Source organism: Dreissena polymorpha, chromosome 3 (genome assembly GCF_020536995.1).
Source record: "Dreissena polymorpha isolate Duluth1 chromosome 3, UMN_Dpol_1.0, whole genome shotgun sequence".
In the NCBI taxonomy this organism is placed as follows: Eukaryota; Metazoa; Mollusca; class Bivalvia; order Myida; family Dreissenidae; genus Dreissena; species Dreissena polymorpha.
This window is the reverse complement of record NC_068357.1, coordinates 15,662,314-15,687,442: the sequence shown is the minus strand read 5'-3', so window position 1 is coordinate 15,687,442 and position 25,129 is coordinate 15,662,314. Positions and strand designations below refer to the sequence as shown.

The window sequence follows — 25,129 nt, the reverse complement described above, 5'->3', positions numbered from 1 at the left end:
TTTATTGTTGTATTCCTGACACTGGATGTTGGCAGACATATTGAAAGTTCATATACTTGCAGCTTTCAACACATTCCTTCCCACCATATCATCAAAGCCCATCAGTAAATTCCAAGTTTTATTATTTATCTGATCCCTACCTCCAAATCTTTGGTATTATAACCATGTTTATAATATATATCAACCCCATGCTTAAGACAAAAACAAACTTAAAGATATGAATGCCGACCACTTTAGAGATGAACTGGACCTTGCAAGATTTTTACCGGACATCGTTTTTCTTTTACACAAACCAGAGAAAAAACACTATTCACTTTATTTCTTTCATATTTACGTTCACAATGTGTAATGTTAAACCCTTTCAAACTTTACAGCCGTTTGAAATGCTCACTTTTGCATCATATGTTGACAAGGTCAAGGAAAAGTATTGTTACTGCTTTCGCTTTACAATCGTAACAAGGACTTAAGCCAGAAAATGTCATTTCAACCAATGAAAAACTGTTGCGTTTTGCTTACGTCACAAAACTCCATGCAAGCTTTGACTGGTTCTGAGAATGGCACTTACAGTGTGTAACTACACCCACACAGACAGCAATTTGGCTCAACTTGTTGGTAATGAACTTTTTCTATTTTACTGTAAAAACATCATAACAGAAAATAAATTCACGCCAGTCAATATTTTAAATTGATTCAAATTTTCGTTATATCTATTTTGTTGTCAGACAAGAGGGCCGCCAGTTTCAAAAATGATACCCGACCACAGGATATTTTGAAATATCCAGGTCTGTTATCTTTCGTATGGGTTTCCTATATATATCAATCAATCAGATTTTTTACATGTACAACGTGATGGTGCAACATGTTTTTTATTAGAAGGTCGAAGTTTAATCAAACAAAATGTTCAGTCATTTTTTTAAGCATTTCTTTACGAGCATCTACACATAAAGATTATTCAACTGGGAAAATTTGAGCCAGAATGCCCCAGTTATTAAAGAGAAATTCAATACAAGCTTTATGTGAAATTATTAATGATGCCCACCTAAATGGGGCAAAGATTCTTTACTATGACATTACAAACAAGAGATGTGTCACAGTCAAAACATAGGCCCCCTCCCAGATTAACCCTTTACCACTTGGATACGTATTTTGACGCATGTGTAGTCCCTAAGAAAGTTAAATACAAGTCCTTTCTTACTAGTTTTGAAGATTTAAAGGCTTTAATTCCAACCCTTAGATACTGATGAGCAGCAAACAGCATAAAACGTGAACAGACTGCGAGTTACTCGCAGGCTGTTCTGGTTTTATGCGGTTTGCACCTAGCCATTTTGTTTTTAGTTTAAACCTATTTATTTTAGCTTGATTGCATCGAAAGCCTCAGGCTTATATAAACGCTCTTGAGTCCGTTTCCTGAGCCTATAACCAGTACTTGGTGTCTTTGGGGAAGATCTAGAGATCGCTCCCCAAGTGGGGATCGAACCCGTGACATCCTGATCGCTAGGCGGACACCATATCCATAACCCCACGGAGATCTTTATTTGTCTTTATTTCTGAAAGGGTAAGGGTTAATGTAGTTGTAGGTCACCTTTTAAAATAAATCAAACTTAAATACTTTTTTTGAAGGGTCCTGATTTTAGTTGTCATTTATTTCTGAAACCATAGCAGTGACAATTTTTGTCTGACAAAAAAAACTTGATAGAATATGCATATTCCCTATAGGCCCTCTCTTTCCAAATACTGAGTGTCATCAACCAAGTACTTCTTGAGTTATCACAGGATCAAGATTTCAGTTTTAAATTACATGTATTTCTGAAACCATACAAACCATAATGCTTGTCTTATATAAAACTTCAATAATGTGCATGTTCCCCATATGGCTCTGTATTCAAATATCAAGTTTCCTCAACCAAGCTTTTTTAGTTATCGAGGGATTGACATTTAGACCATGGTAAACATATATTCCCCTCCAGTTCAACTGGTATGCAACTAATAACTTGAAGCCAATAAATTGAGTCTCATTCTGAGAAAGCCGGTCATAATGCATGTGCATAATTTTAAGTGTTGTCCCAGATTAGCCTGTGCAGTCCGCACAGGCTAATCAGGGACAACACTTTCCGCCTAAATTGGATTTTTGCTTAGAGACTTCATTTAAACAAAACATGTCATAAAAGCGGAAAGTGTCATCCCTGATTAGCCTGTGCGGACTGCACAGGCTAATCTGGGACGACAATTTACGCACATGCATTATGCCCAGTTTTCTCAGAACGCGACTCAATTGATAACAATGACAAAGCAATACTTTAACAATATACAGTCAATCTTGTGGATGCGACCACTTGTATTAAGCGACCTTTGTCTTATGCGACCATTTTGAAATCCCACGGAGCTTTTTCGCTATATAATGATATTGTATTAAGCGACTTTTGTCTTACGCGACCAGCGACCGCTGATTTGTGTGTATTTTGATGTCCGAATCTTGTATTAAGCGACCACTAGGAGGTAAAAGTGGTTAATCTATCGATCTTTCAGGGACAAATCCGTGTTAATTGTTTATCTAAGCCGATAAGATGTACTGTTACACCTCTGCTTTGTTTTCACAACCATTATGATTATGCTTTGTCTCGTTGACCGGTTCTGACCGGTATTGTTGTAGACTGCGTATTAATTTATTGAGTTGAATAATAGGGGAACGTATTGCGCACAGTCTACAGCTTAAATTATTTTACTATGTGGATCGTTAAGAGACAATGCCGATTTTTCTCGAGTATATATAACAGGTGCAGAAACAATGCACTGTACGCGACAAACATTTCCTGAGAAGTGCGGAAAATAAACTATTAATCGGCAACATCTGTCGAAATCCGTACATTACCAATTTGTAATAATGCTAATTAGTAGATATTTGTAAGCCAATTACATTGTTATTTACTTAATAAATTTTCCAACCAGGTCTGATTGTTTGTTTTCAATTGACGTGTTTTAATTTTTTCAGCTCATTATGTATCATAATCGAGTTAGATTTCCTTAAGCGTACATGCAGAAATTAAAATGTCAAAACAAAAAGTGTTAACGTTGAACGAGAAAATTCGGGTTTTGTAATTGTCAAAGAGTATAAGTGCACGTAAAATCGCAGACGAGATTGGAGTCGGAAAAACCCAAATTCAGAACATTCTTAAGCGTAAAGCCGAGGTGCTTGAAGACGTGGAAAATAATGTGTCAGGTGAAAAAAAACGCGCAATATAGAAACGGAAAGAGAAATACATGTGATAATATATCATAGCTTTTGGCTTCTGACATTTATTTCTAGTTTTAGCTGTACACATGTATATGTAGACTGTTACACATTTTTAGCAAAATTCTTTGTTCTTAGGAAAAATATTTCCTTGTCTATGTTGTTTTTGCAAATAAATATGTACACACAATTGATTTATAATAAATGATAATTTATAATAAGTGAAAAATAAAACACATTATAAGCAAAATATTGTTTATGTATTGTGTTTATATTCATTTTATTATAAAAGTTAAAATTATTGTGGATAAAAGAGATAATCCTTCATATAGATTAAAATTGAGGGTAAGCATTCTTCCAGAATGGCCTTTTGTATTCAAAGACCGTTTTATTAAGAGACCACTTTTGATTACTCCCTTGAGTGGTCTCTTAATACAAGATTGACTGTATTTCAAAATTATATTGGTTGGATGCATATAGAATTAGGAACTCTGGCCGCTAGAGAGTCTAGTTTCTGTTTATAAAACCTTTCTTTTGATTCAATCACAAGTTCTAGCACATTAATCTCTGATTGAATTTTAGCAATTTCTGTTTCAATGTTCACAAATTCTCCGACACTTTCAGTTTTCTGTAACTCTGGTATAAACACCCTGTTGACCTGCTTAGGCTCTGGTTTAGCATGTACGAATACTGGACGGCCTGTCAGCTGGTGGTGGATGGATGCAGGCGAGGTGCCTATCGCCTGTTGCCGAGCGTTCAGCTCAACGTTCACAGTGTATGCCAGCCTTTCAGCATCTGACATGTGCATTTCTTTTTGCTGGAAACAAAATATTGCTTTTAAGTGGTTTTAATCTCCATCTGGGATATGTAAATTATGGCAATTACTATAATTGACCAGTATAATTTAGAATTTTGACTGCATAAAACGGTTTAACAACATATATTTTCATATTCCCCCGCATTTCATTCCTAAAATAATGATTATATACTGAAATTAATTGAACAAAGACTTGAAGTTAATTTTGAAAAATGAATGGATGTCTCATAGCAAATACTGGCTGCAAATTTGTAAGAAATACTGTTTTGTATGTTGAAATTTATGTTAAACTGACAAAATAAATATAAAAAACATGTAATAATGGTGAACACTATAAAATAATGCACTGCAAACACCATTAGAACTACATAATAAGGCAATGGTTGGTCATTGGTCATAAAAACTGAACAAAGTTCTTAAGTGACTCAAAAGTGGGAGGGCAGCAATAAAAGACAAGGTACTTAACAGGTCCAGGGGGCTGTTTCTGGTACAATTCGTAACTTAACTAATTTTATAGAAACGCAACTAAATTTATGTTTTGAACTTCCATATTATTTTTGAACATAGGTAGTTCAAAGAAGGGGCCCCCCAGGAGATTAAGAAAGAAGTATTAAAGTAGTGGGTACTTTACAGGTTGCATCAAAAAGATAAAAACCTGTCAATATATGAGTCGCATTCTGAGAAAACTGGGCATAATGCATGTGCGTAAAGTGTTGTCCCAGATAAGCCTGTGCAGTCCGCGCAGGGACAACACTTTCCGCTTTTATTATATTTTCTGTTAAAAGAAAGTCTCTTCTTAGCAAAAATCTAGTTTGGGGCGGAAAGTTTTGTCCCTGATCAGCCTGTGCGGACTGCAAAGGCTAATCTGGGATGACACTTCACCAAATGCATTAAACCCCTTTTTTACAGAGCACAGCTCATATATTTACATTTTAGTCTTGTTCTGGAAAATCTGGACTTAACGCATGTGCTTAAAATATCAGCCCAGATGGGTGGACTGCACAGGCTAATCAGGGATGAAACTGCACTTATGATTTTTTTTTTTTTTAAAGATGTTTCTGCTTAATGTAAATCCAATTTAGATGGAAAGTGTCATCCCTGATTAGACTGCACAGGCTAAATCTGGGACAATACTTTTTTTCCCCCGCCATAGGCGGAGGGATATTGTTTTGGTGTTGTCCGTCCGTCCGTCTTTCCATCCGTCCTTCTGTCCGTCCGGAGCCATATCTTGGAAAAGCTTTGGCAGATTTCACTGAAACTTGGTATGCGTATATATATGGCTAACAGCATGATGCACGCCAAATGGCATTGTACACCATCTATAAATAACGGAGTTATGGCCCTTTGTATCTTGAGAAAATGCTTTTTAATATAAGCTTACAGCTTTATCTCCATTAACACATGAGCCTGAGCCATGAAACTTGCCATAGTTGTTCTCAATCATCTAGGGTGCTTTACATTCAACATCCATAATCCAAGGGGCTAAGGTCAAGGTCACATATTGAGGTCAAAGGTCACAAGTTTGATCAATTATTCATTATTTAGTCATTCCTTTACTATGCCATGAACTTGCTATAGTTGTTCTCTATCATCTGGGGTTGCTTTACATTCAACACCCATACTCCTAGTGGCTAAGGTCAAGGTCACACATTGAGGTCATAGGTCTACACCCATCCATAAACAAAATTTATATGGCGGGGGATATCAATTCAATGAATTTGCTTGTTTCACATGAACTAAGACCAGTTTTCCCAGAACAGGCTAATATAGTTTCCCTCAAAAGACACAATGTAGCATTATGTGGCTGGTCTTGCACATGTCCCACCATCAAACACTGGTTAAAAAGCTTAAAATAATTCTTTGTCGTTTCAGTAAATCACAGATAGAAACATTATTTTAATGAGTCTTTTATGGTTGCTTCTAAAAACTGTAAAAACGGCTTCAAATGATTGGGTAGGGTTTCTGTTAAGAACAGAATGCAACGGCATGTTATTTGTTCTTTATGGGTCCATTTAACAACAGGGAAAACAGCTTTAAGTGACTGGATATTACAGGAGGATAACCATTAATAAGTGACAAGAGTCCTTAACAGGTTGTGTCAAGTCATGTAACACCTAGCCGGTGTACCAGGGTCTTCCCCAGGCCATTTAAGCGCCCCTTGCCGGGGCGCTTGAATTTCGAAATCAGAGTCCCCGGGGCGCCTGAAATTTTCCGATCAGTGTATTCTTCAGTAAAAGAAAGTGTAGATTGTCCAAAAAAATCAAGGTTTCCCTATCAGTGTATCAATATTCCCTGTTTTAAAAGAGCACTCGGTACCTACTTTCACAAGTAATCGCCATAAACACCACATGGGGTAATGGATAATCCACTGATAAGAGAATAGCATGACGCGCGTATCGATTATTTTAGCCACATTACACGGTCATTTAAATGCTGACAATGATGTATCTGGTAACTTTCCAGTCGTCAAACTATGAAGTTCATCGTCCAATCGGTTACGCGAATGCTTATGAGGGCGGGGTTAACTATCGACCATTATTTTTGATTGACGTCGGGCATGAAGTAAGAGTTTATCGCAGCTTGATTAGCAAGAAGTTGTACCATTTGAGTAATATAAAACCGGTAATTAGTACAGTACAGAACATTAAAGACGGTTTCGGGCATCATCATCACACCTTTTTACTGTAAACAAGTGTTACCTATGACTCATAATTAATACGAGAAATTAATTGCAAGTGGTAAACAATTAATTATTATAGCGAGTAAGTTGTGCAAATGACTCCCGGTTACAATTATGTGATAACGATTTATTTAATTCCAGTACATGTATATTTCAACATGTCCATTTATAGAACTGATTCACCTCGTTTTTCTGACATTTATTCGACACGTAATGCGCTTTAACAAATTTTCGTTGAATTAATTACGCACACTTGCAAATGTTTCGTCCAATAATCGATAGTTAGAAGACTGATGATGGCAACCGGCCGTTATCCTCGTGGACAACGTGAATTTCATGCATAATTCCGTCAAAACATTTATTCGACTCGTAAAGTGTTTAAACAAATTATCGTTGAATTTATAACGCAACGGTTAATATTTGTTGAAATCTCAAATGGGACTGATTAGATTTGTAATCCGAAACCCATTCCCGTAAGTCGATGTTAACGCATTTTTAATCCGAAACACACTTCCGAATGTAAATGTTACCGCAAGGTTAAATATTTTTGCTTCAAATTAGCAGTGCAAATTTATTTTGTGTCGAATCTTTTTCTCAATTAAAAAGAGCGCGAAAATTATGCAGCATGTACAACGTCGCGTCTATTGCATACAAATGGCGTGTATTGAGCGTTTTAACAAGCCCACAACAGGTCAGGGGATTGACGCATATTCAGAGGCAATATTTCATCAAATCATCTATAAATAGTCACTTAAAAAATGGCAAGGTTTGTGTTAAAGAAATAACTGAAAGCTTTTATCGTGAATATTTACCAGAAAGAGATTGATAAAAACGGAATAAACGGGATTATCGGGTAATAAATAGAAACTTGAAAAATAGTAAGTATACAGTAATAGAGTCGGGTTGAAACGGATGTATTGGGGAATCGTTCGAGTCGGGATTTTACTATCTGTGCGGAAGTTTTAAAACAATTAAACAATATAGAAAAATATATTTTTAAATGACTGGGAGATTTTTTTGAAGAGTCATAGCGCACCAAATGACGTCTTTTGACGCTGTTTTTCTTTGAGTTATAACGCACCACAGAACGTGAATTGACACGTTAAATAAAAAAAAAAAACCTCGGGAGGGGACACCCCGAACCCACCCCCGATCGGCCCCGGGGCGCCTGAAAAAATTCCTGGGGAAGGCACTGCTGCGGTGTACCTGTCACTATTGCAAGTACCTTACTAAACCAGAGGTCTTCCAGGTGAGAGATAACTGGTTCCAGCTGCAGGATACAAGTCTCTAACTGACGCCTCGTCTGAGCTAGATTTGGAAGGTCCGAACAGCTGATGTTGTAGTGAACTAGAGAGGCCCTACTGGCCTGGGCCTGCTCTTGCAACTTCAGCGCTAACACACTCTCCTAAATGGAAACAACTATTGAATAACCCCATCGTGGATAAATGGTGATGCATGCTTGTGCATAAAGTATAGTCAGTGACATGTGCATACAGTGTAATCAGAGACAACCCTTTCTGCGTTATGGTACTTTTCATTAAAAGGAAGCCTCTTCTTAGTGAAAACCCATTTTACACGGAAAGTGTTGTCCCTGATCTGGAGCGTCACTTTACGCACTTGCATTAAACCAGTTTTCACAGGGTATGGCTCTATTTATCCCCCGCCAAAGGCGGAAGGATAAAGAATTGTTGTTTTAGGTCCGTCTGTCTGTCACAAAAGTTTTCAGGGATATATCTCTATTTGGCGGGGATATAAATTCCATGAAATTGCTTTATTTTTCTATTTAACATTGCATTCCCCTAGTAATTATTATAATAATAACTAGGTGAAAAAGTCTCTGATTTTTATTGCACATGCATAGTATCTCAGTCAGTGAAAGACTGAGTAACTATTTTTAATATTCTTGAAAGCATGTACAAATTGAGAAATTGTATAGCACATGATCAAAACATGACAAAAAGTCATGATCTTAAATGAATAAAATTAGTTATACACATTTAATAATGAGAACATTTACAAAACAAGGTTAAAGTCTTTACCATAATTCCTTACCATCCATTTCCAGAAATTATGTTCATGTTCTTGCCACAATATCACACAGTTCAACATTTTGATCTCTTTTTCAAAAGCTTCGAGCATCTACAAACATATAAATAACAATTGAAGATGACATAAACTGACATTGATGAAAGAAATACCTGTTTAATATGCATACTAGTGATTCTTTAAACATCTGAGCCTTACTCTGGCTAAACTGTGCTTTATGCATTTTTGTTAAGTTTTGTCCAGATTTGCATGTACAGTCAGCACAGGCTAATCAGGGACGACACTTTCCTCCTAAACTGGATTTTCATTAAAATGCCTTTTTTTAAAGGAAACAATACCATAAAAGCATTAAGCGTTGTCCCTGATCAGCCTGTGCAGACTGCACAGGCTAATCTGGGATGATATTTTATGCACCACCCTTAAACCCCATTTTCCCAGTGAACCACTCATACATTTTTACCTTATTTCCCCCATCATAGTTTGTGAGGAATATATACACTTTTCCAATAAATCATCAAAACATACTACATTGTATTTTATAAGTCTTAAACAAATCTGTTATCTGTTTTATTTTAATTTGAAATGTGTTCTTAACTAATTGATGATCAATTTAATTAACTTAAGTTATTCTTTTAAGGCTTTATGAACACAAAGGCCCAGGCCAATGTAGGCCATTCATTCAAGTTATCCCATACAGGACTGATGCAAACATGGGCCCAGGCCAATGTAGGCCATTCATTCAAGTTATCCCATACAGGACTGATGCAAACATGGGCCCAGGCCAATGTAGACCATTCATTCAAGTTATCCCATACAGGACTGATGCAAACATGGGCCCAGGCCAATGTAGGCCATTCATTCAAGTTATCCCATACATGACTGATGCAAACATGGGCCCAGGCCAATGTAGGCCATTCATTCAAGTTATCCCATACAGGACTGATGCAAACATGGGCCCAGGCCAATGTAGGCCATTCATTCAAGTTATCCCATACAGGACTGATGCAAACATGGACCCAGGCCAATTTAGGCCATTCATTCAAGTTATCCCATACAGGACTGATGCAAACATGGGTCCAGGCCAATGTAGGCCATTCATTCAAGTTATCCCATACAGGACTGATGCAAACATGGGCCCAGGCCAATGTAGGCCATTCATTCAAGTTATCCCATACAGGACTGATGCAAACATGGGCCCAGGCAAATGTAGGCCATTCATTCAAGTTATCCCATACAGGACTGATGCAAACATGGGCCCAGGCCAATGTAGGCCATTCATTCAAGTTATCCCATACAGGACTGATGCAAACATGGGCCCAGGCCAATGTAGGCCATTCATTCAAGTTATCCCATACAGGACTGATGCAAACATGGGCCCAGGCCAATGTAGGCCATTCATTCAAGTTATCCCATACAGGACTGATGCAAACATGGGCCCAGGCCAATGTAGGCCATTCATTCAAGTTATCCCATACAGGACTGATGCAAACATGGGCCCAGGCCAATGTTGACCATTAACACTGAGTACTTGCTGTATTAAGATGTTGGGGGTGTTGAAGCAGGTACACTTCCCCTGGTCTCAGGTGGGGCAGGACAGGGGTAACAGACACGCCCTCTGTACATGTATGCACCTGAAATAGTAACCGTGTGAGTTCACATTGGATCTGACATCATAGACCCAGTGTGCTCACACACATCAAATAGAACCACACCCAGCATCAAATGGACATATTTTCTAGTCAGACTCAAGCATTCGCTAGTCAGACATTGGGGGTGGATTTTACAGGTTGGCATACCTTGTGTTGAAGCCTACAGCTCTCTCTATGCAGGGCAAACATGTGTTTGAGTGTCAAGTGCAGTTTGCCATTCAGAAGCTGATGTCTCTGAAGCCTCTTGCACACAGACAAATGATCCGGCATTCTTCTGTCTCTGGATTTCTGTGCCTGGGGATATAAAAATAGCCTGCTTTATTAAAAAAAATGAAGTATAAGAGAAGTAAAATATCCTAGGCAAAAAACTATTTTTCATCATCAATAGCAAATTTGCTTCAGCCAAGCTCTGTCAAAACAGGGCTTAATGCATGTGCGCAAAGCGTTGTCCCAGATTAGCCTGTGCAGTTTGCATAAGCTAATCTGGAAAGACGCTATGCCTTATCTGGATTTTTGCTAGAAACTGTCTTCCTTTAAATGGAAAATACATTTATAGCAGTGTGCTTGATTAGCCAGTGACGCCTATGCATAAAGCCCCATATTCGCAGACCCAGGTGCATATATAAATATATTTCACCACATTATGTAAAGCAGAAGAAATGGTACAATCTCTTGTTTAATGCATATTAATATGCCACCTATTTAATACTAAAATTGCATAAAACATATAAATACTCTTTATAAAAACTGTAGGAATCTATTTTCAATTTACAGTTAATATGACCAAAAAAGTCTACATCCCGCCACTGTTTTATTACTGAGTGGTTTTATTGCTTGAAATTTTGTACTGACTTTGATATGTTAATCATGTGACAACAAGAACTAAAACTGTTAAATACTTGTCTTAGTTTTTTATGATATAACAGTTTCAGACTGATCGGTTTGATATGAATGCAAAAGTAATAATTATAGTTTAATTTGCAGCGTCCAAACGAATCAGCCTTGCTCTAGGAAAATGGGTTTTAATGCATATGCCCATAGTGTTGTCCCAGATTAGGCTGTGCAGTCTGCGTAGGTTAATCAAGGATGACACTTAACACTTTAATGGTATAAGTTGTTAAAAGGGAGTTTCACATAAGTAAAAAATCCAGTTTAGGCAGAAAGTGTTGTCTTGTTTAGCCTGTGCAGCCTCACAGGCTAATCTGGGACAACACTTTTCACACATCCATTGAGCCCCATTTTTCTGAGTGAGGCTCTTATGGTTTAGTAGGCAGCTTCCAAACAAATGCCAACACACACGCACACAAAAAAACACTTCAAGGGGCCTTTTCGGGCCTTTTCGCAGACTTTGGCATGTATTGAAGTTTTTCATTCAATGCTTTATATTGATAAATGTAAAAATTGGATCTAAAAAGCTCCATTAAAAAAAAAAAAAAAGAAAGAAAAAAAGTAACCCTCAACTGGGCTCGAACCACTAAACCCTGAAGTAAAAGTGTATTGCTTAGACCACTCGGCCATCCATGCTGATGCAATGATTGATGTATTTTTAGCAATCCTCGTAGTATTACAAAATATAACTGCAACAACAGAACTACAAATTATCAATCGTTTTGCGTTGCAACACTTTATAATTTTCAGGTTTTTAAATCGTCAAAAGATGCATAATTATAATGGATATTTTAGAGCATGGTCAATGTTCAGTATTACTGTTTCCTCAGAAATATCATTACTACAACGAAAATTTGCGAATCTGAAACATTTTTTTTAATTTGTCAATTTACCAAAACGTGAAAAGGCCCCTTAAAAAAAAGACACTGTCATACCCCTGTTGATGATGGGAAACATTTCTCCAGGGGTGACACAGAAAATTCCATGATGTGATCCATGACCCTTTGTGTAGTCAAGACCCAAGCAAATGCCAACAACAGTTCTCGACTTCCACAGGTCATATCAGCTGGAAGACTAGAAAATTGGGGTGACAGGTATCCCATATCCTGCAGGGACCTTTTTGTTAATCTTACTTTTACATCTGAAAATTGTTTATACCAATACATAACATACAGTAAAATATTTTTATTTTAATAAATACATATCTATATATTTTATAATGCATATGCTTTTTTAATTCATGGAAATACACAATCTATATGCAACAGAAAGAAAATACTATTTTTCAGCACCGGTACATATTGTAGATTACCAGTATAAAATATGAGACGCGTTCTGAGAAAAAAGGGCTTAATGTATGTGCGTAAAGTGTCATCCCAGATTAACCTGTGCAGGCTGCACAGGCTAATCAGGGATGACACTTTCTGCCTTAACTGGATTTTCTTGTAGAAGAGACTTCCATTAAACGAAAAATACCATTAAAGCGGAAAGTGTTGTCCCTGATAAGCCTGTGCGGACTGCACAGGCTAATCTGGGACAAAACTTTACGCACATGCATTATGCCTAGTTTTCTCAGAACACGACTAATATAATCATACCTTTACTACACTCTCTAAGTGTATAATACGGGGAGGTCGATGACTGTCCATATTGTAGAAATAGGGTCATTTCAAATAGCATGTTCCAAAATTGCTCTACCTGCAACAGAATGATTGTGAAACAAATTAGTATTATTTAATTAGTATTAAGTAAATGGTGACAAGCATGACAGCCAAGATGGCTCTAGTTCGCTCACCTGAGTTAGATATGGTGAATTGTATCCAAGGATTTCCAATTCATGCAAGTGCTTTCAGATAAAAATGTGTAGGCTAAGCTATGTAAGGAAAACATACCTGTCATCTAGCGGCCATTTGTTAGCTTTTAAAGAAATCAAACTGACTTGAAGTTATCTGGAAAAGGTTAACAAAGGGAATAGTTAATGGTTATCATTACAAGGTTTACTGAATGGATTCAGACCAGGAGACACTATGAGCCTCAATCATCTAATAATAATGATAAAAATGCTTAACATTGAGATTCCATGTTTCTCTTATGAATAAAAATTATTTTAAGATCATCAATTGGTGTAACCCAATGAACATAATATACTCAAGTAGCTCTAATATTATTTAAAATCCATCTAGTTTTTTTTCAAGGGTTTGCTGTTTCCTTTTAATTGTGTTATACTCAAGGCTGCCATGGCTTCAAGAATGAAATGAAGCACTTTGGGGCAGGACAACTTACTGAACATGAACATTCTTGTTTGGTAATCATCAAAGTAGTGACAGAAGATGAACAGAAGAGAGTGCAAAACCACAATAATAAGAAAGTCAGTTTGAAGGTTAGGGTGAGCTAAAGACAATGCCTTAAACTTGCAGAGGTTTCCACATGCTTTTTTTTAGACGCCCTAGGGCCATTAGGGTAAGGGAGAAGTTCGCCCACTCAAAGTTTATTTAATTGTTATCGTGTCTAATTATGCTATTAGGTGTGTTGTTAATCTCGAAAAAACAGCTATAAAGTCATTATTAAATTTGACTTTGTTTTAACCCTTACCTGCATAGATAGGTATTATTCAAATTAGATTGAGTCCCAATACATCCGTAAAAACGTCGATTTTCTGTACAACCGTATACTTATGAGTTTATCATCTGTATTTACTACCTGATAATCCATGATAATCATTAGTTCCACTTTTAAATTTTAAAGGCAAATTTTGGTACATATGGACAATAAAAGTGCTGAAGAATTTAATTAACGCAAATGTTTGCCAATTTTCTGAATTTACAGAAATTAATTTTGGCAAATGTTACTTTTTAAGGATTTGATGAACTAGATTTCAATTTGGGAGAAATTATTTACACTCAAGATCTGGAATTCGCCTGCTGCCATGTGCATGCATCATGGTGGGTTCATATTCTATAACAATTACCAAGCAACAACTGAATTTTAATTAGATTTCATGTAACATGTACAAGTAGTTTTTTTTTAAATAGGGAGAAAGTGAGAGTATTTGTTTTTAAATAAACCATCATTGTTTGTATTTAAATGGTCAAAATTATTTTATGCCATGAGTATGTTTGTTTGGTTCTCATTTGTATTCTAGCAATTCTTATGAAGATAAAGAGCATTATTTTCAAACAATTAGTTCCGTTCCCAATATCATCTATTAAATTTAACTGTGTAAGCTACTTCAATATGAATACTGACCTACAAAATCATGGTTTTGACAGATGACACATGCTTATTTTAATTTTTGGTTTTATAATACACAGTGCGATGCATGTTTGGTGCTTTTACATGTATACTGGGCAATAAAACAAAGACGCATATTTAAGCGTATCTGGATATATAAAATGCAAGTGTCAGGTTACTGCCAACAGAATTGATCTTGTTCATTTGCCCCAAAACTATCCAGAAACTGTTTAGCCTGCCAACAAATTGATAAATGAGACCAAAGGCGTTTGCAAACTTTGCACAATGTTTCCAGAATTGCTAATTGCCTAAACTTAAAATTTTCAAGCACCCAAGCGAGGTGCCATTCAATGGCCTGTGGAAAGCCCAGACTGGCTAAATATATCATTGACAATCAGATTTTGGTGACCCTAAGACTCTTTGAAAGTACATGTATTATATAAAATGGGCTATTTTAATTATCCCCACGCTTTTTGAAAAGCGTGGGGATATTGTGGTTATCTCCCTGCCGTCCGTCTGTCTGTCCGTCCATCCGTCCTGGCCACTATCTCCTCCTACACTATAAGCACTAGAACCTTGAAACTTACACACATGGTAGCTATGAGCATATGTGCGACCCTGCATTATTTGGAATTTTGATCTGACCCCTGGTTCAAAAGTTATGGGGGTTGGGGTGGGGCTGGGTCATAGATTTTCACTCATTTTTATGCCCTGGTATGGTGCATTGGCCATAACTTTTTCAATACCGGTACTGAAGATAGCAATTTGATATTTGGCATGCATGTGTATCTCATGGAGCTGCACATTTTGAGTGGTGAAAGGTCAAGGTCATCCTTCAAGGTCAAAGGTAAAAAAAACTAATCCAAGGGAAGTAATAAGCTTTAAAGGGAGGTACAGTAATGAATCTGCCAAATGTTTTTTTTTTAATAAATCAAAGCGGCGCAGGAGGGGGCATTGTGTTTCTGACAAACACATCTCTTGTTTTATGTTATTTTACATTAACTTCTTCATTTCTACACTGATTCACTTCCAATTGATACAGAACGTCTCTTATGACAATACGGTCAATCTCAACTATGCAAGGCCCCATTACCAACCCTGGGATGCCCCCTGGGTCAAACATGCGGTGTTGGGATACCATTCAGCCTCTGCCGCGCCATTTCTAGTTTTTATTTTGTGGACATAGTTGTTCAAATGGAAAATTTTGCCAAGCTTTTTTAGCTCACCTGAGCACAAATCTCATTAATCTGGGTCATGTGCGTCCAAAGTCAACTGGTCAAATTTAGAAAATCCTTGTAAACACTATAGAGGTATCATTTCTTATCCAATTTTAATGAAACTTGGTCTGAATGTTTATCTCAACAATATCTAGGCAGTGTTTGAATTCAGTTCATTTGGGTCCAAAAACTATCATTTCTTAAAATTTTCTTGTAAGCGTTCTCATTTTACATCCAATCTCGATGAAACCTGGTCAGAAGGTTTATCTTGATAATATCTAGGACACGTTCAAATCAGGTCATGTGAGTTAAAAAAAAATTACCAAGTTAAATCTAAACAAAACTTAATACCACACTACAAAATAAGAATGCAATTTGACATACCTGTCTTTTGATGATAAATTGCGAATGGAACCAGTTTCAGTAACCCCGAGGACTATACACTGTGCATCTTGACACACAATATTTTGTTTGACAAAATGTTTATTCTATGAAAATATATATATTAAAAAGAGCACTCACATCAGGTTAAAAGTTAGAAGAAAAAGAATGCACATTTTTTAATTTACACCTTCTGTGAATTACCCATTTCTGTTGCTATTAAATTTAACAGTTCCATGTTAAATTTCATTTATTACAAGTACAAATGATATCCGAGTGCTGGGAGTGGTATACCATTTATAATAAAAATTTATTTTACACACAAAAGATTGAAACCCTCTTAGTTATCGGTTCCTGATATTTACGGACATGATAAGATCATTTTCATCAACATTTGTCACTACTGTTATTACAATGGAAAATTGGTAAATTTAGAGAATGACTTTGAAAGTCAAAATAGCGCATAAAGTTGTCACATAATACTTAACTCTTATGATTCGCTGTGAAAAATTACAAATAACTATTGAATTAATGTCATTTAATTAGTATGGATTAATTAAAAGGTGTTTTTAAATGATTGAGAATTGTTTAAGAGACAGAAAAATTATATATTCCAATAGAAACTTACTTAACCGCGCCATAAAATGCCCCTTTTGAATTAACTTTGCCATGCCATATCACCCTCTTGATTAAAACACACAATACTGTAAAACCATTAAATTTGTGTGGTACGAATTTTCGTGGATTTTGTTGGTCCGCTGAACCACAAATTTAAATACCAACGTTTATTTATACATTTTAAATCCGAAATCGGTCATTTCGGAATGTCATGTCCGACATTTTCTTTTGTCGTCAGTTATTTGTTTTTATTTGTGAGCACAGCTCACAAATAATGCAGACGCAATTTTGCAAATCAGAATGCCTTAGCTACGGTAGGGCCCGTAACCCGTAAAATTTGACTGCCTGTGTGGATAACTCCAGTCAAATTTAGCAGACGACAAATGCGTTTCTGTTTATACTAAACTGGTACACTGCAGCAGACGACAGCCTGTAATTATGTAAACAATAGGAGCTTGTGGGACATATTGGCCAGTCTAGTGTTTATAACAGCTTGTGCGATGACATTGGTAAGTTTATCATTGAAATCTGTACATATTGGCTGCTTTCAGGGAAAACGGGGCTTAATGCTGCATTTAAAGTCTGTCATGTGGGCAAAATTGTTTCTCAATAATTTAAAGAAAATAGATAAAGTATTAGATACACATATCACAACATGTACATGATTATAGGCTTGTTATTCTTTAGCAAGGCAACCACAATTCTGAAGATGGTTGCCAGTGCAGCGACCAATTGTGAAAAAAAAGACATATTGATGTTATTTTGTCTAAATTATCTATATAACATAAATATGAGGATAAACAGTCACACACATCTCGACCACACTCTTTAAATTTGAATGGGTTGTGTTCATTTCAAACTTGCGATATAAAAAGCTATAACATAATTTGAAAACTGAGTTGCTTCTAAGATGACGCAATAGCGAACAAATTCAGTGCCTTCAGCGCTTTGATTTGTGATAGTTACTTCACAATCGTGATACATCGGCTATCTCGGATGAAATAAATCGTCTGCTGATCCAGAGTGAGTTACTTCACTTCAGTAGGTCACATTACACTATATCTTGACTAATTAAAATATATCTGAAATGAAAATGTTGTTGTTATTTTCCACCCATTAGACGTAAATTATATATGTTTGAACTAAGACGCATTTTTTGTCCTGGTTTCGTCCCTGTAGGTACTGTACTCCCCACGCTTCCGTTTACGGCCATTGGCCATTTCTTCCACTAAATCGTTAGCAGCCTGTGTCAATAATGCTTCAGTCGTAGACAGAGCCTTTGCAGGGTCAAGCAATCCTGCTATAGTAGGAGAACGTGTCTGTACTGTTCCCATTTTCAACCATTTTGAAAGAGACAATGTTTGATTGAGATATGCTAGTTAATACAATATGTTGTTTTCTTGATAAGCGTTTGGGTAATAATAAGTGTTAAATCAAGCAGGGTATTTAAACTGTACATCAACGATTGTTCTCTTTACATGACGTCATCAAATTAAAAGTTTGTAGATTTATAACATATGTCAACTAGTGCCAATTAAAGTTAAAAGAGCCAAAACGGTTTTCACACTTGTATTTTGGGGACCTTATTACTCAATTGTCTACTAGGGGACAGATTGCTCTGAGAATTGCAAATATTGTCAAAACAACATTGAAGGCAATTAGTGAGCGGGGACCCACAAGTGCGCCGCTTCATCGCTCTTATCGACAATTATCGGCAACACTTTTATGCTAACATGCACATTAACCTCAAGTCTTGCTGTAAACACAGATTAGAAGATTATGCCAAGTTATTTAATTATTATGACGGTCAGTCTTCCCCGAAAATTTGAAATCCACGAAATTACGTGTCAACAAACTAGTTGGTTGTTATTAAACCACAAAATTTCATACCGACAGATTTCTATACGTTTACAGTAATTAATGCCAGTAAAATTTAAAACTGGCCTGTAAATTTTTCCTCTTTGGGGGACAGTCTGGACTGTAAATTATAATGGTCTTAACTGTACTCATTTGCCATGTCTGAAAAAATTTAATGACAGAGGCACTTTTAAAAAAAATTAATGACAGAGGCACTATTAGAATATACATTATGCTTAAAGCATTGATTATATTTTTTCATTTTTCTTATATTATGCTAGAACAACACTTTAATGAAATTAAGGATTATTTATTACTACCACTAATCAGTAAGCATTTTTAAAATGTTCAGTGTATCCTGGAAATTGTTGAAAAAGTAATTGATAAAAACACATAAAAATATTTCTCAGTACTGAATTGTTTTAAGTATGTTTAATAATTGAGCTCGTGAATAAACTTAATAATGAAGATCATTCAGTGCAAAAAGAACTATTGTATAAGTAACTGTTATCGAACAGCACCTATTATAGGACGTTTTGTTTTGGTTCTGCAAGCGCATGCGCAAAAGTGCGCATGACGTCACATCGATAAACAAATGGTCGTACATGAAGTCCATGACCTACTTGCCTACTTAGCTTGAAACAAATGCGCCAAAAACAGGTTAAAGGAATGCATTTATTGTTATTTACACAGGTTTATTTGTTTTTTGCTATTTCTTTTTGAATGCATTTATCAAAACGTGCATTTACACACCAAAAAGCATATTTCCCGATCCGTTTGCAATTTTGATTGCAGCAGATGCAGACTTTTTCGCCGAGTCCGGGTCACGTGATTGTCATGTGACTTTGTATATACTGGAGTAGTATTTATGAACTGTCCGGTAATAGGTCATGTTTACATTGGTTGCAATTTTATTTTGTCTGCTGGAGGTGACAATAATCACGTAATCATTGTTATGAATTCTTGAAGTATATTTGCTGGAAAACTTAACATATATTAAGTTATTAAATTATTGAACTGTTAGTCATTTGTTAAAACAAAATGTTTTTGTTATTGAATTATAACAAAATTTCTAAGGTGTTCGATAACTGGTTTGTCCACCATTAATAAGAGCACATATAAACGAGTAAACACCAAATTAAAAAGGTAACTGAAACTGGTGGATCACCAATTTTAAAGCATGTATCCAAGCTACCCAGAAAAAATTAACACCAATATTTATTCAATTTATCACAATAGTTATTTTGTGTACATCAAAACTATTTAACATGTGAATTTAACAATAGAACAAGAGCTGTCTCCATAGGAAGACATATGCCCCCGAAAAACGCTTTTTCGAAACATAAATACAGATTTTGAAACCTTAACGCGGACCCTAAGTTCAAGGTCAAGGGGGTCAAAATTTGTGTGCGTATGGAAAAGCCTTGTCCATATACGCATGCATACAGTCAAGTTACCATTACCAATAGCGCATTTAATAGTTGACATTTTTAGATGATATTTTGCACACGGCATCTTCAAAGCCTGTTCTATAAAACGCAATGACTAAGTCGTAATCGGAGCTACTCTTTGTCAAACATTTCGGTATGTTTTGCTGACATGTATATACGACTTTGTTGACTTCCGTCTCGTTTCCAAATCAAGGTTGAACATTTTTCGTGGCCACATGCTATAACCCCGTTGGAAAGTAACAAGTTTACGCATTAATTTAAAGGCCATTTAGTAGTCTGTCTGCCTGCAAAAGTCCATTTCAGTTTTGATTTGTGTTTAAGATTTTGCAGCACCTTAAATGAAATGAAAAATTAGGGCAATAACGGATCAAGCGTGATATATGCGTATTAAAATATATGCAAATTCTATTGATTCTTACAATAAATGATCTCAATCTTAATGTTTTATTTATGTTCCATGTTCAATATCGATGATTAGATATGATTCAAACAATTAACTTTTACATGGTTTATAAGATGCCCATATCTTTTCGATCTTTTTAGGATTTTCAACAGATAATTCACACAATAACCCTGGATACAAAATCACATATAGACAACGATTAATAACACAAAAATGAATATAATTTATAACTGGCAATGTAACTTGGTCATTGTTAACTAAACAACACATTTCATGTTTCGACAGATCAAATAGCGTGTTAGATGCCCCCCTGAGTGGTTTTAGTCATGTGATCCGTTATGGCTACAACTGATCCGTTAATGCATGAATTCTGCGGCGAAAAAAAGGTATCACAAATACATTTTCCTGCGTTTAAAAATAAGACTATGTGCTGAATCAGTAAGCAAAGGTAAGATTTAAGCAAACTATTGTAAAAGAAGTCTCAAAACATTTATTGCTTTTCACTAGAACAACTTAATTACACTTCTCAGTTCTGATCTGGTAATGGTAACTTGACTGTACCAAATATGAAAGTTACATCTGAAGCGACATAGAAGTTATGAGCATTTTTCGAAACCTAAACGCAAAGGTAAGGCGGACAGACAGACAGAAAGACGGAAATGCAATCACTTTATGACCACCTTCAGGGGCATAAAAATGATCATGACAATTTTAAGACACAATATTGTCTATCGATTATCTGTATTACTGTCAAGTCTTCGTATGTCATCCGAAACCAAATATCCGGTGATTTAGCAATTCCCCTAAAATTGTCTAATTTTGAACTTAAGCTTAAAATTTGAAAATATTTTTACCGTCTCATTGTTGTCGAATTTGGCAAGCCTAAAATACTCTGGTTTGCATTTAGAAAATCCATTTAGCTGTAATATATTGACTAAAATGTTAATTGTTTCTTTAACTTGAGCCATTGTTTACATTGTTACAATCCGGGCCGAAAGTAAAAAATGAACCGAAAGAACTACATGAACCAGAAAGACTGTGACGTAGAGTGACAGGGCTACTTTTTTTCAAAGCCCTATCAATTTATAGATCTTTGTTTTATTCCAACATTGGTAACAGTATGGTTGACATCAACTAGAACAATACAGCGATCATATGTTACATTATTTTGTGCGGTAACAAACAAAAACGAGTAAAAACAAAGATGTCTAGTTGACTAAAAAAGTCTCAACTTAATCAGAACATCGGCTGGAACTTCCAGTGGAAGGGGAACATGAATTTTAGTGATTCCAATTAATTACGAAAGTTTACTGCAATATTGAATAGATACAGTAAATTACTACCTTAATTGTATCAGTATCCCATTAGGGGCGTGTATGGTTTCGGTGGGGAAAAACGTATATTATCAGGGGGACATGCGTTAACTGAAGCTTACTGGGTTTAATGTGAGGTTAGTTGGGATGTGACGGATTTTTGCCGGTTTTCCTTCAATAACATTTTTTCCCGACGTCTATGATAAGGATTTTAAGACGGTGTTCCTTCATGATTTTAGGACGGTGTTCCTTCAATATTTTTTTGTATCCCGACGTTTATGATATGGAAACAAACAAACGGAGGGATCGAAGAACACACAATAAGATAAGATTTATTTTGAGTCGGCAAGACATAAATAGACAACATAAGCCATTAAGGCTTTTGAACCGACTATATAAACATGTGTATAAATGTAACAAATATTGTAAAAATACGGAGCTTCAATGGGGGATCGAACCCACGACCTCCAGAGTGGTAGTCAGACACTCTAACCGCGTCGCTGAAAAGCTAGCTCAACAGCAAGTCTGTTGGAAATGACCTTAAATCACTACACTCTTCCCCCTCTTAATGTTACAAGGCCAGACATGCCGGCTACAGCATGTCATATGACACTTTTTGCTATATTATAGTGTCGACCGCTTCATAAGCGGCTCCTTGAAGCCATTTTATACAGCTCACACCCACGTTCTGAATCACAGTTCGTGTTTGCCTCGTCGCCATTATTGTAAAAATACGGAGCTTCAATGGGGGATCGAACCCACGACCTCCAGAGTGGTAGTCAGACACTCTAACCGCGTCGCTGAAAAGCTAGCTCAACAGCAAGGCTGTTGGAATAGACCTTAAATCACTACATATATAAAACAGCTACAATATGGAAATAAAATATAGCAAAATTAAGTTAATAGATATGATTTGAATGCTAATAAGTTAATGAAATCACAGTATTACATTCTACTAGTTTTCATGTTATTTAAAGAAATATTGTGCATAAAGCCACTGATCTTGATCTATAAGTAGATCTAAAAAAAACTGCCGTAACAAATTGCGAGCTTAAAAACTAAGAAGAAACGAAACACAAAATGAGCTAAGAAAGTTGGTAAAAGCGAAGTATCAGATCGAATCAGATTCGAAGTGAACTGGTCAGCAGCTTCCTCACAAATAAAAGGTTGCAAGTACACATAAGCACATATAAAACTGACAAGCACAGCAAGTACACATAAGCACATAAAAAACTGACAAGTACACATAAGCACATAAAAAACTGACAAGCACAGAAAGTATATTGTAATGACCCACCCCACACCCATTATATGCTTAAATGCTTTATTGTTTACTGTTATACTTACGTGGAATGCAGTTTCCAAAGTTATACTACTAATGATTATGATGATGATGATGATAATTGCACTTACCTTGTTATTCGTGTAAGGCTTGCAATGTCCATTGTTTACATCCTTTTAACACAATAATCCATTTCATTTCCATGACTTATTCCGTAATACCACGAATTATTAACTGCACTAACAGAACTATTAGTATTATGTGTATTGTTTCCATTTCGATCCTGTTGTTTATTGACAAGCCATATGTATGCATTATTATGTAAATGTTATGCATAAATCTGACCTGTCATGGCCGCTATGACACAGAATTTGCCAGCATCATTGTGGATTCTGACAGCTCAGGCTGACGGATTCTGATTGGATGATTCCCAAGCTGTCAGAATCCTATTGGTTTATTGTTATTATGCTGGCAGGCTGTCATATGGTCATTGGTCAGTTAAGGTCACGTGGGCACTTTCCAGAAAGTATATAAGTGCGCTAGAATTTGAATTTGACAGCACAACTTCCATCTTGGTAGCTCCACTTGTCTGGGCAGTAAAGTGAGTAAAAAACATCTTGGGTAACTAAAAATAACTTGTAACGTATTTCCGAGAAAGTGTCCACCAAACTTGTCTAATTTTGCAATAACATATTAAACCTACTAAATAAATATATTATTTAAACTGCCGACAGTCTTGTTGTAAGAATATAACTCACAAAGAAAACCAATAAACCCATCCTGACGGACGCCACAATTATTTCGCCCAACTTCCTCTTTCACCACTAAACGTGCAACTGCAACCATGAGTACACTGCGGTTGCAAAAACGGCTCGCCGCGGCCGTTCTTAAATGTGGCAAAAACAAGGTCTGGTTGGATCCTAACGAAACAAATGAAATTGCCAATGCCAACTCAAGACAAAACATCCGCAAGCTTGTTAAGGATGGTCTCATCATCAGAAAGCCTGTTGCTGTACACTCCAGGGCTCGTGTTCGTAAGAACATGATTGCCCGAAGGAAGGGGCGTCACATGGGTCACGGCAAGAGGAAGGGTACTGCCAACGCACGTATGCCAGAGAAGGTCCTCTGGATGAGACGTACGAGAGTCCTGCGACGGCTTCTCAAGCGATACAGAGAGGCCAAGAAGATTGATAAGCATTTGTACCATGAGCTGTACCTGAAGTCCAAGGGTAACGGCTTCAAGAACAAGCGTATCCTCATGGAGTACATCCACAAGAGGAAGGCTGAGAACATCAGATCCAAGCAGCTCAGTGACATCGCTGATGCCCGTAGATCAAGGGTCAAGGAAGCCCGCAAACGTCGCGATGAAAGGATTGCACAGAAGCGCGCAGACCTTATCAAGTCATACGCTGATGATGAAGCCAAGAAATAAATTATTTGCCTGTAACATTTTATGTGTCAGTAAAGCGGATCAAGAAAGAAAAAAAAAAAAAAAAAAATAATTGTGGCGTCCGTCAGGATGGGTTTATTGGTTTTCTTTGTGAGTTATATTCTTACAACAAGACTGTCGGCAGTTTAAATAATATATTTATTTAGTAGGTTTAATATGTTATTGCAAAATTAGACAAGTTTGGTGGACACTTTCTCGGAAATACGTTACAAGTTATTTTTAGTTACCCAAGATGTTTTTACTCACTTTACTGCCCAGACAAGTGGAGCTACCAAGATGGAAGTTGTGCTGTCAAATTCAAATTCTAGCGCACTTATATACTTTCTGGAAAGTGCCCACGTGACCTTAACTGACCAATGACCATATGACAGCCTGCCAGCATAATAACAATAAACCAATAGGATTCTGACAGCTTGGGAATCATCCAATCAGAATCCGTCAGCCTGAGCTGTCAGAATCCACAATGATGCTGGCAAATTCTGTGTCATAGCGGCCATGACAGGTCAGATTTATGCATAACATTTACATAATAATGCATACATATGGCTTGTCAATAAACAACAGGATCGAAATGGAAACAATACACATAATACTAATAGTTCTGTTAGTGCAGTTAA

General features: G+C 36.5%; 2 protein-coding genes across 2 annotated transcripts; one reads left to right on the top strand and one right to left on the bottom strand.

Annotated features, from left to right (window-relative positions):
- Positions 1–2,224: 2,224 nt before the first annotated feature.
- LOC127873071 (tubulin epsilon and delta complex protein 1-like) lies at positions 2,225–21,469 on the bottom strand. The gene is made up of 8 exons (XM_052416654.1): positions 21,322–21,469; positions 12,908–13,007; positions 12,245–12,450; positions 10,569–10,715; positions 10,305–10,403; positions 8,779–8,865; positions 7,952–8,131; positions 2,225–4,046 (listed from the first exon to the last, which is right to left on the bottom strand). The coding sequence occupies exons 1-8, from the start codon at positions 21,433–21,435 to the stop codon at positions 3,687–3,689; spliced, it is 1,293 nt and encodes a 430-aa protein (XP_052272614.1). The 5' UTR covers positions 21,436–21,469; the 3' UTR covers positions 2,225–3,686.
- Positions 21,470–23,866: 2,397 nt separating this feature from the next.
- LOC127873086 (60S ribosomal protein L19-like) lies at positions 23,867–24,535 on the top strand. The gene has a single exon (XM_052416704.1). It carries the CDS (start codon positions 23,907–23,909, stop codon positions 24,492–24,494), a length of 588 nt encoding a protein of 195 aa, XP_052272664.1. The 5' UTR covers positions 23,867–23,906; the 3' UTR covers positions 24,495–24,535.
- Positions 24,536–25,129: the final 594 nt, after the last annotated feature.

Bases quoted from the DNA above. Each gene is read 5' to 3' on its own strand.
- LOC127873071 (XM_052416654.1), bottom strand. From the start codon at position 21,435: ATGGCTCAAGTTAAAGAAACAATTAACATTTTAGTCAATATATTACAG. The intron at 13,008-21,321 runs GTAAAAATATTT...ATTCTGTTGCAG, and splicing joins AATTCGACAACAATGAGACG to GTAGAGCAATTTTGGAACAT. The intron at 8,132-8,778 runs GTAAGGAATTAT...GTTTCCATTTAG, and splicing joins ATAATTTCTGGAAATGGATG to GAGAGTGTGTTAGCGCTGAA.
- LOC127873086 (XM_052416704.1), top strand. From the start codon at position 23,907: ATGAGTACACTGCGGTTGCAAAAACGGCTCGCCGCGGCCGTTCTTAAA.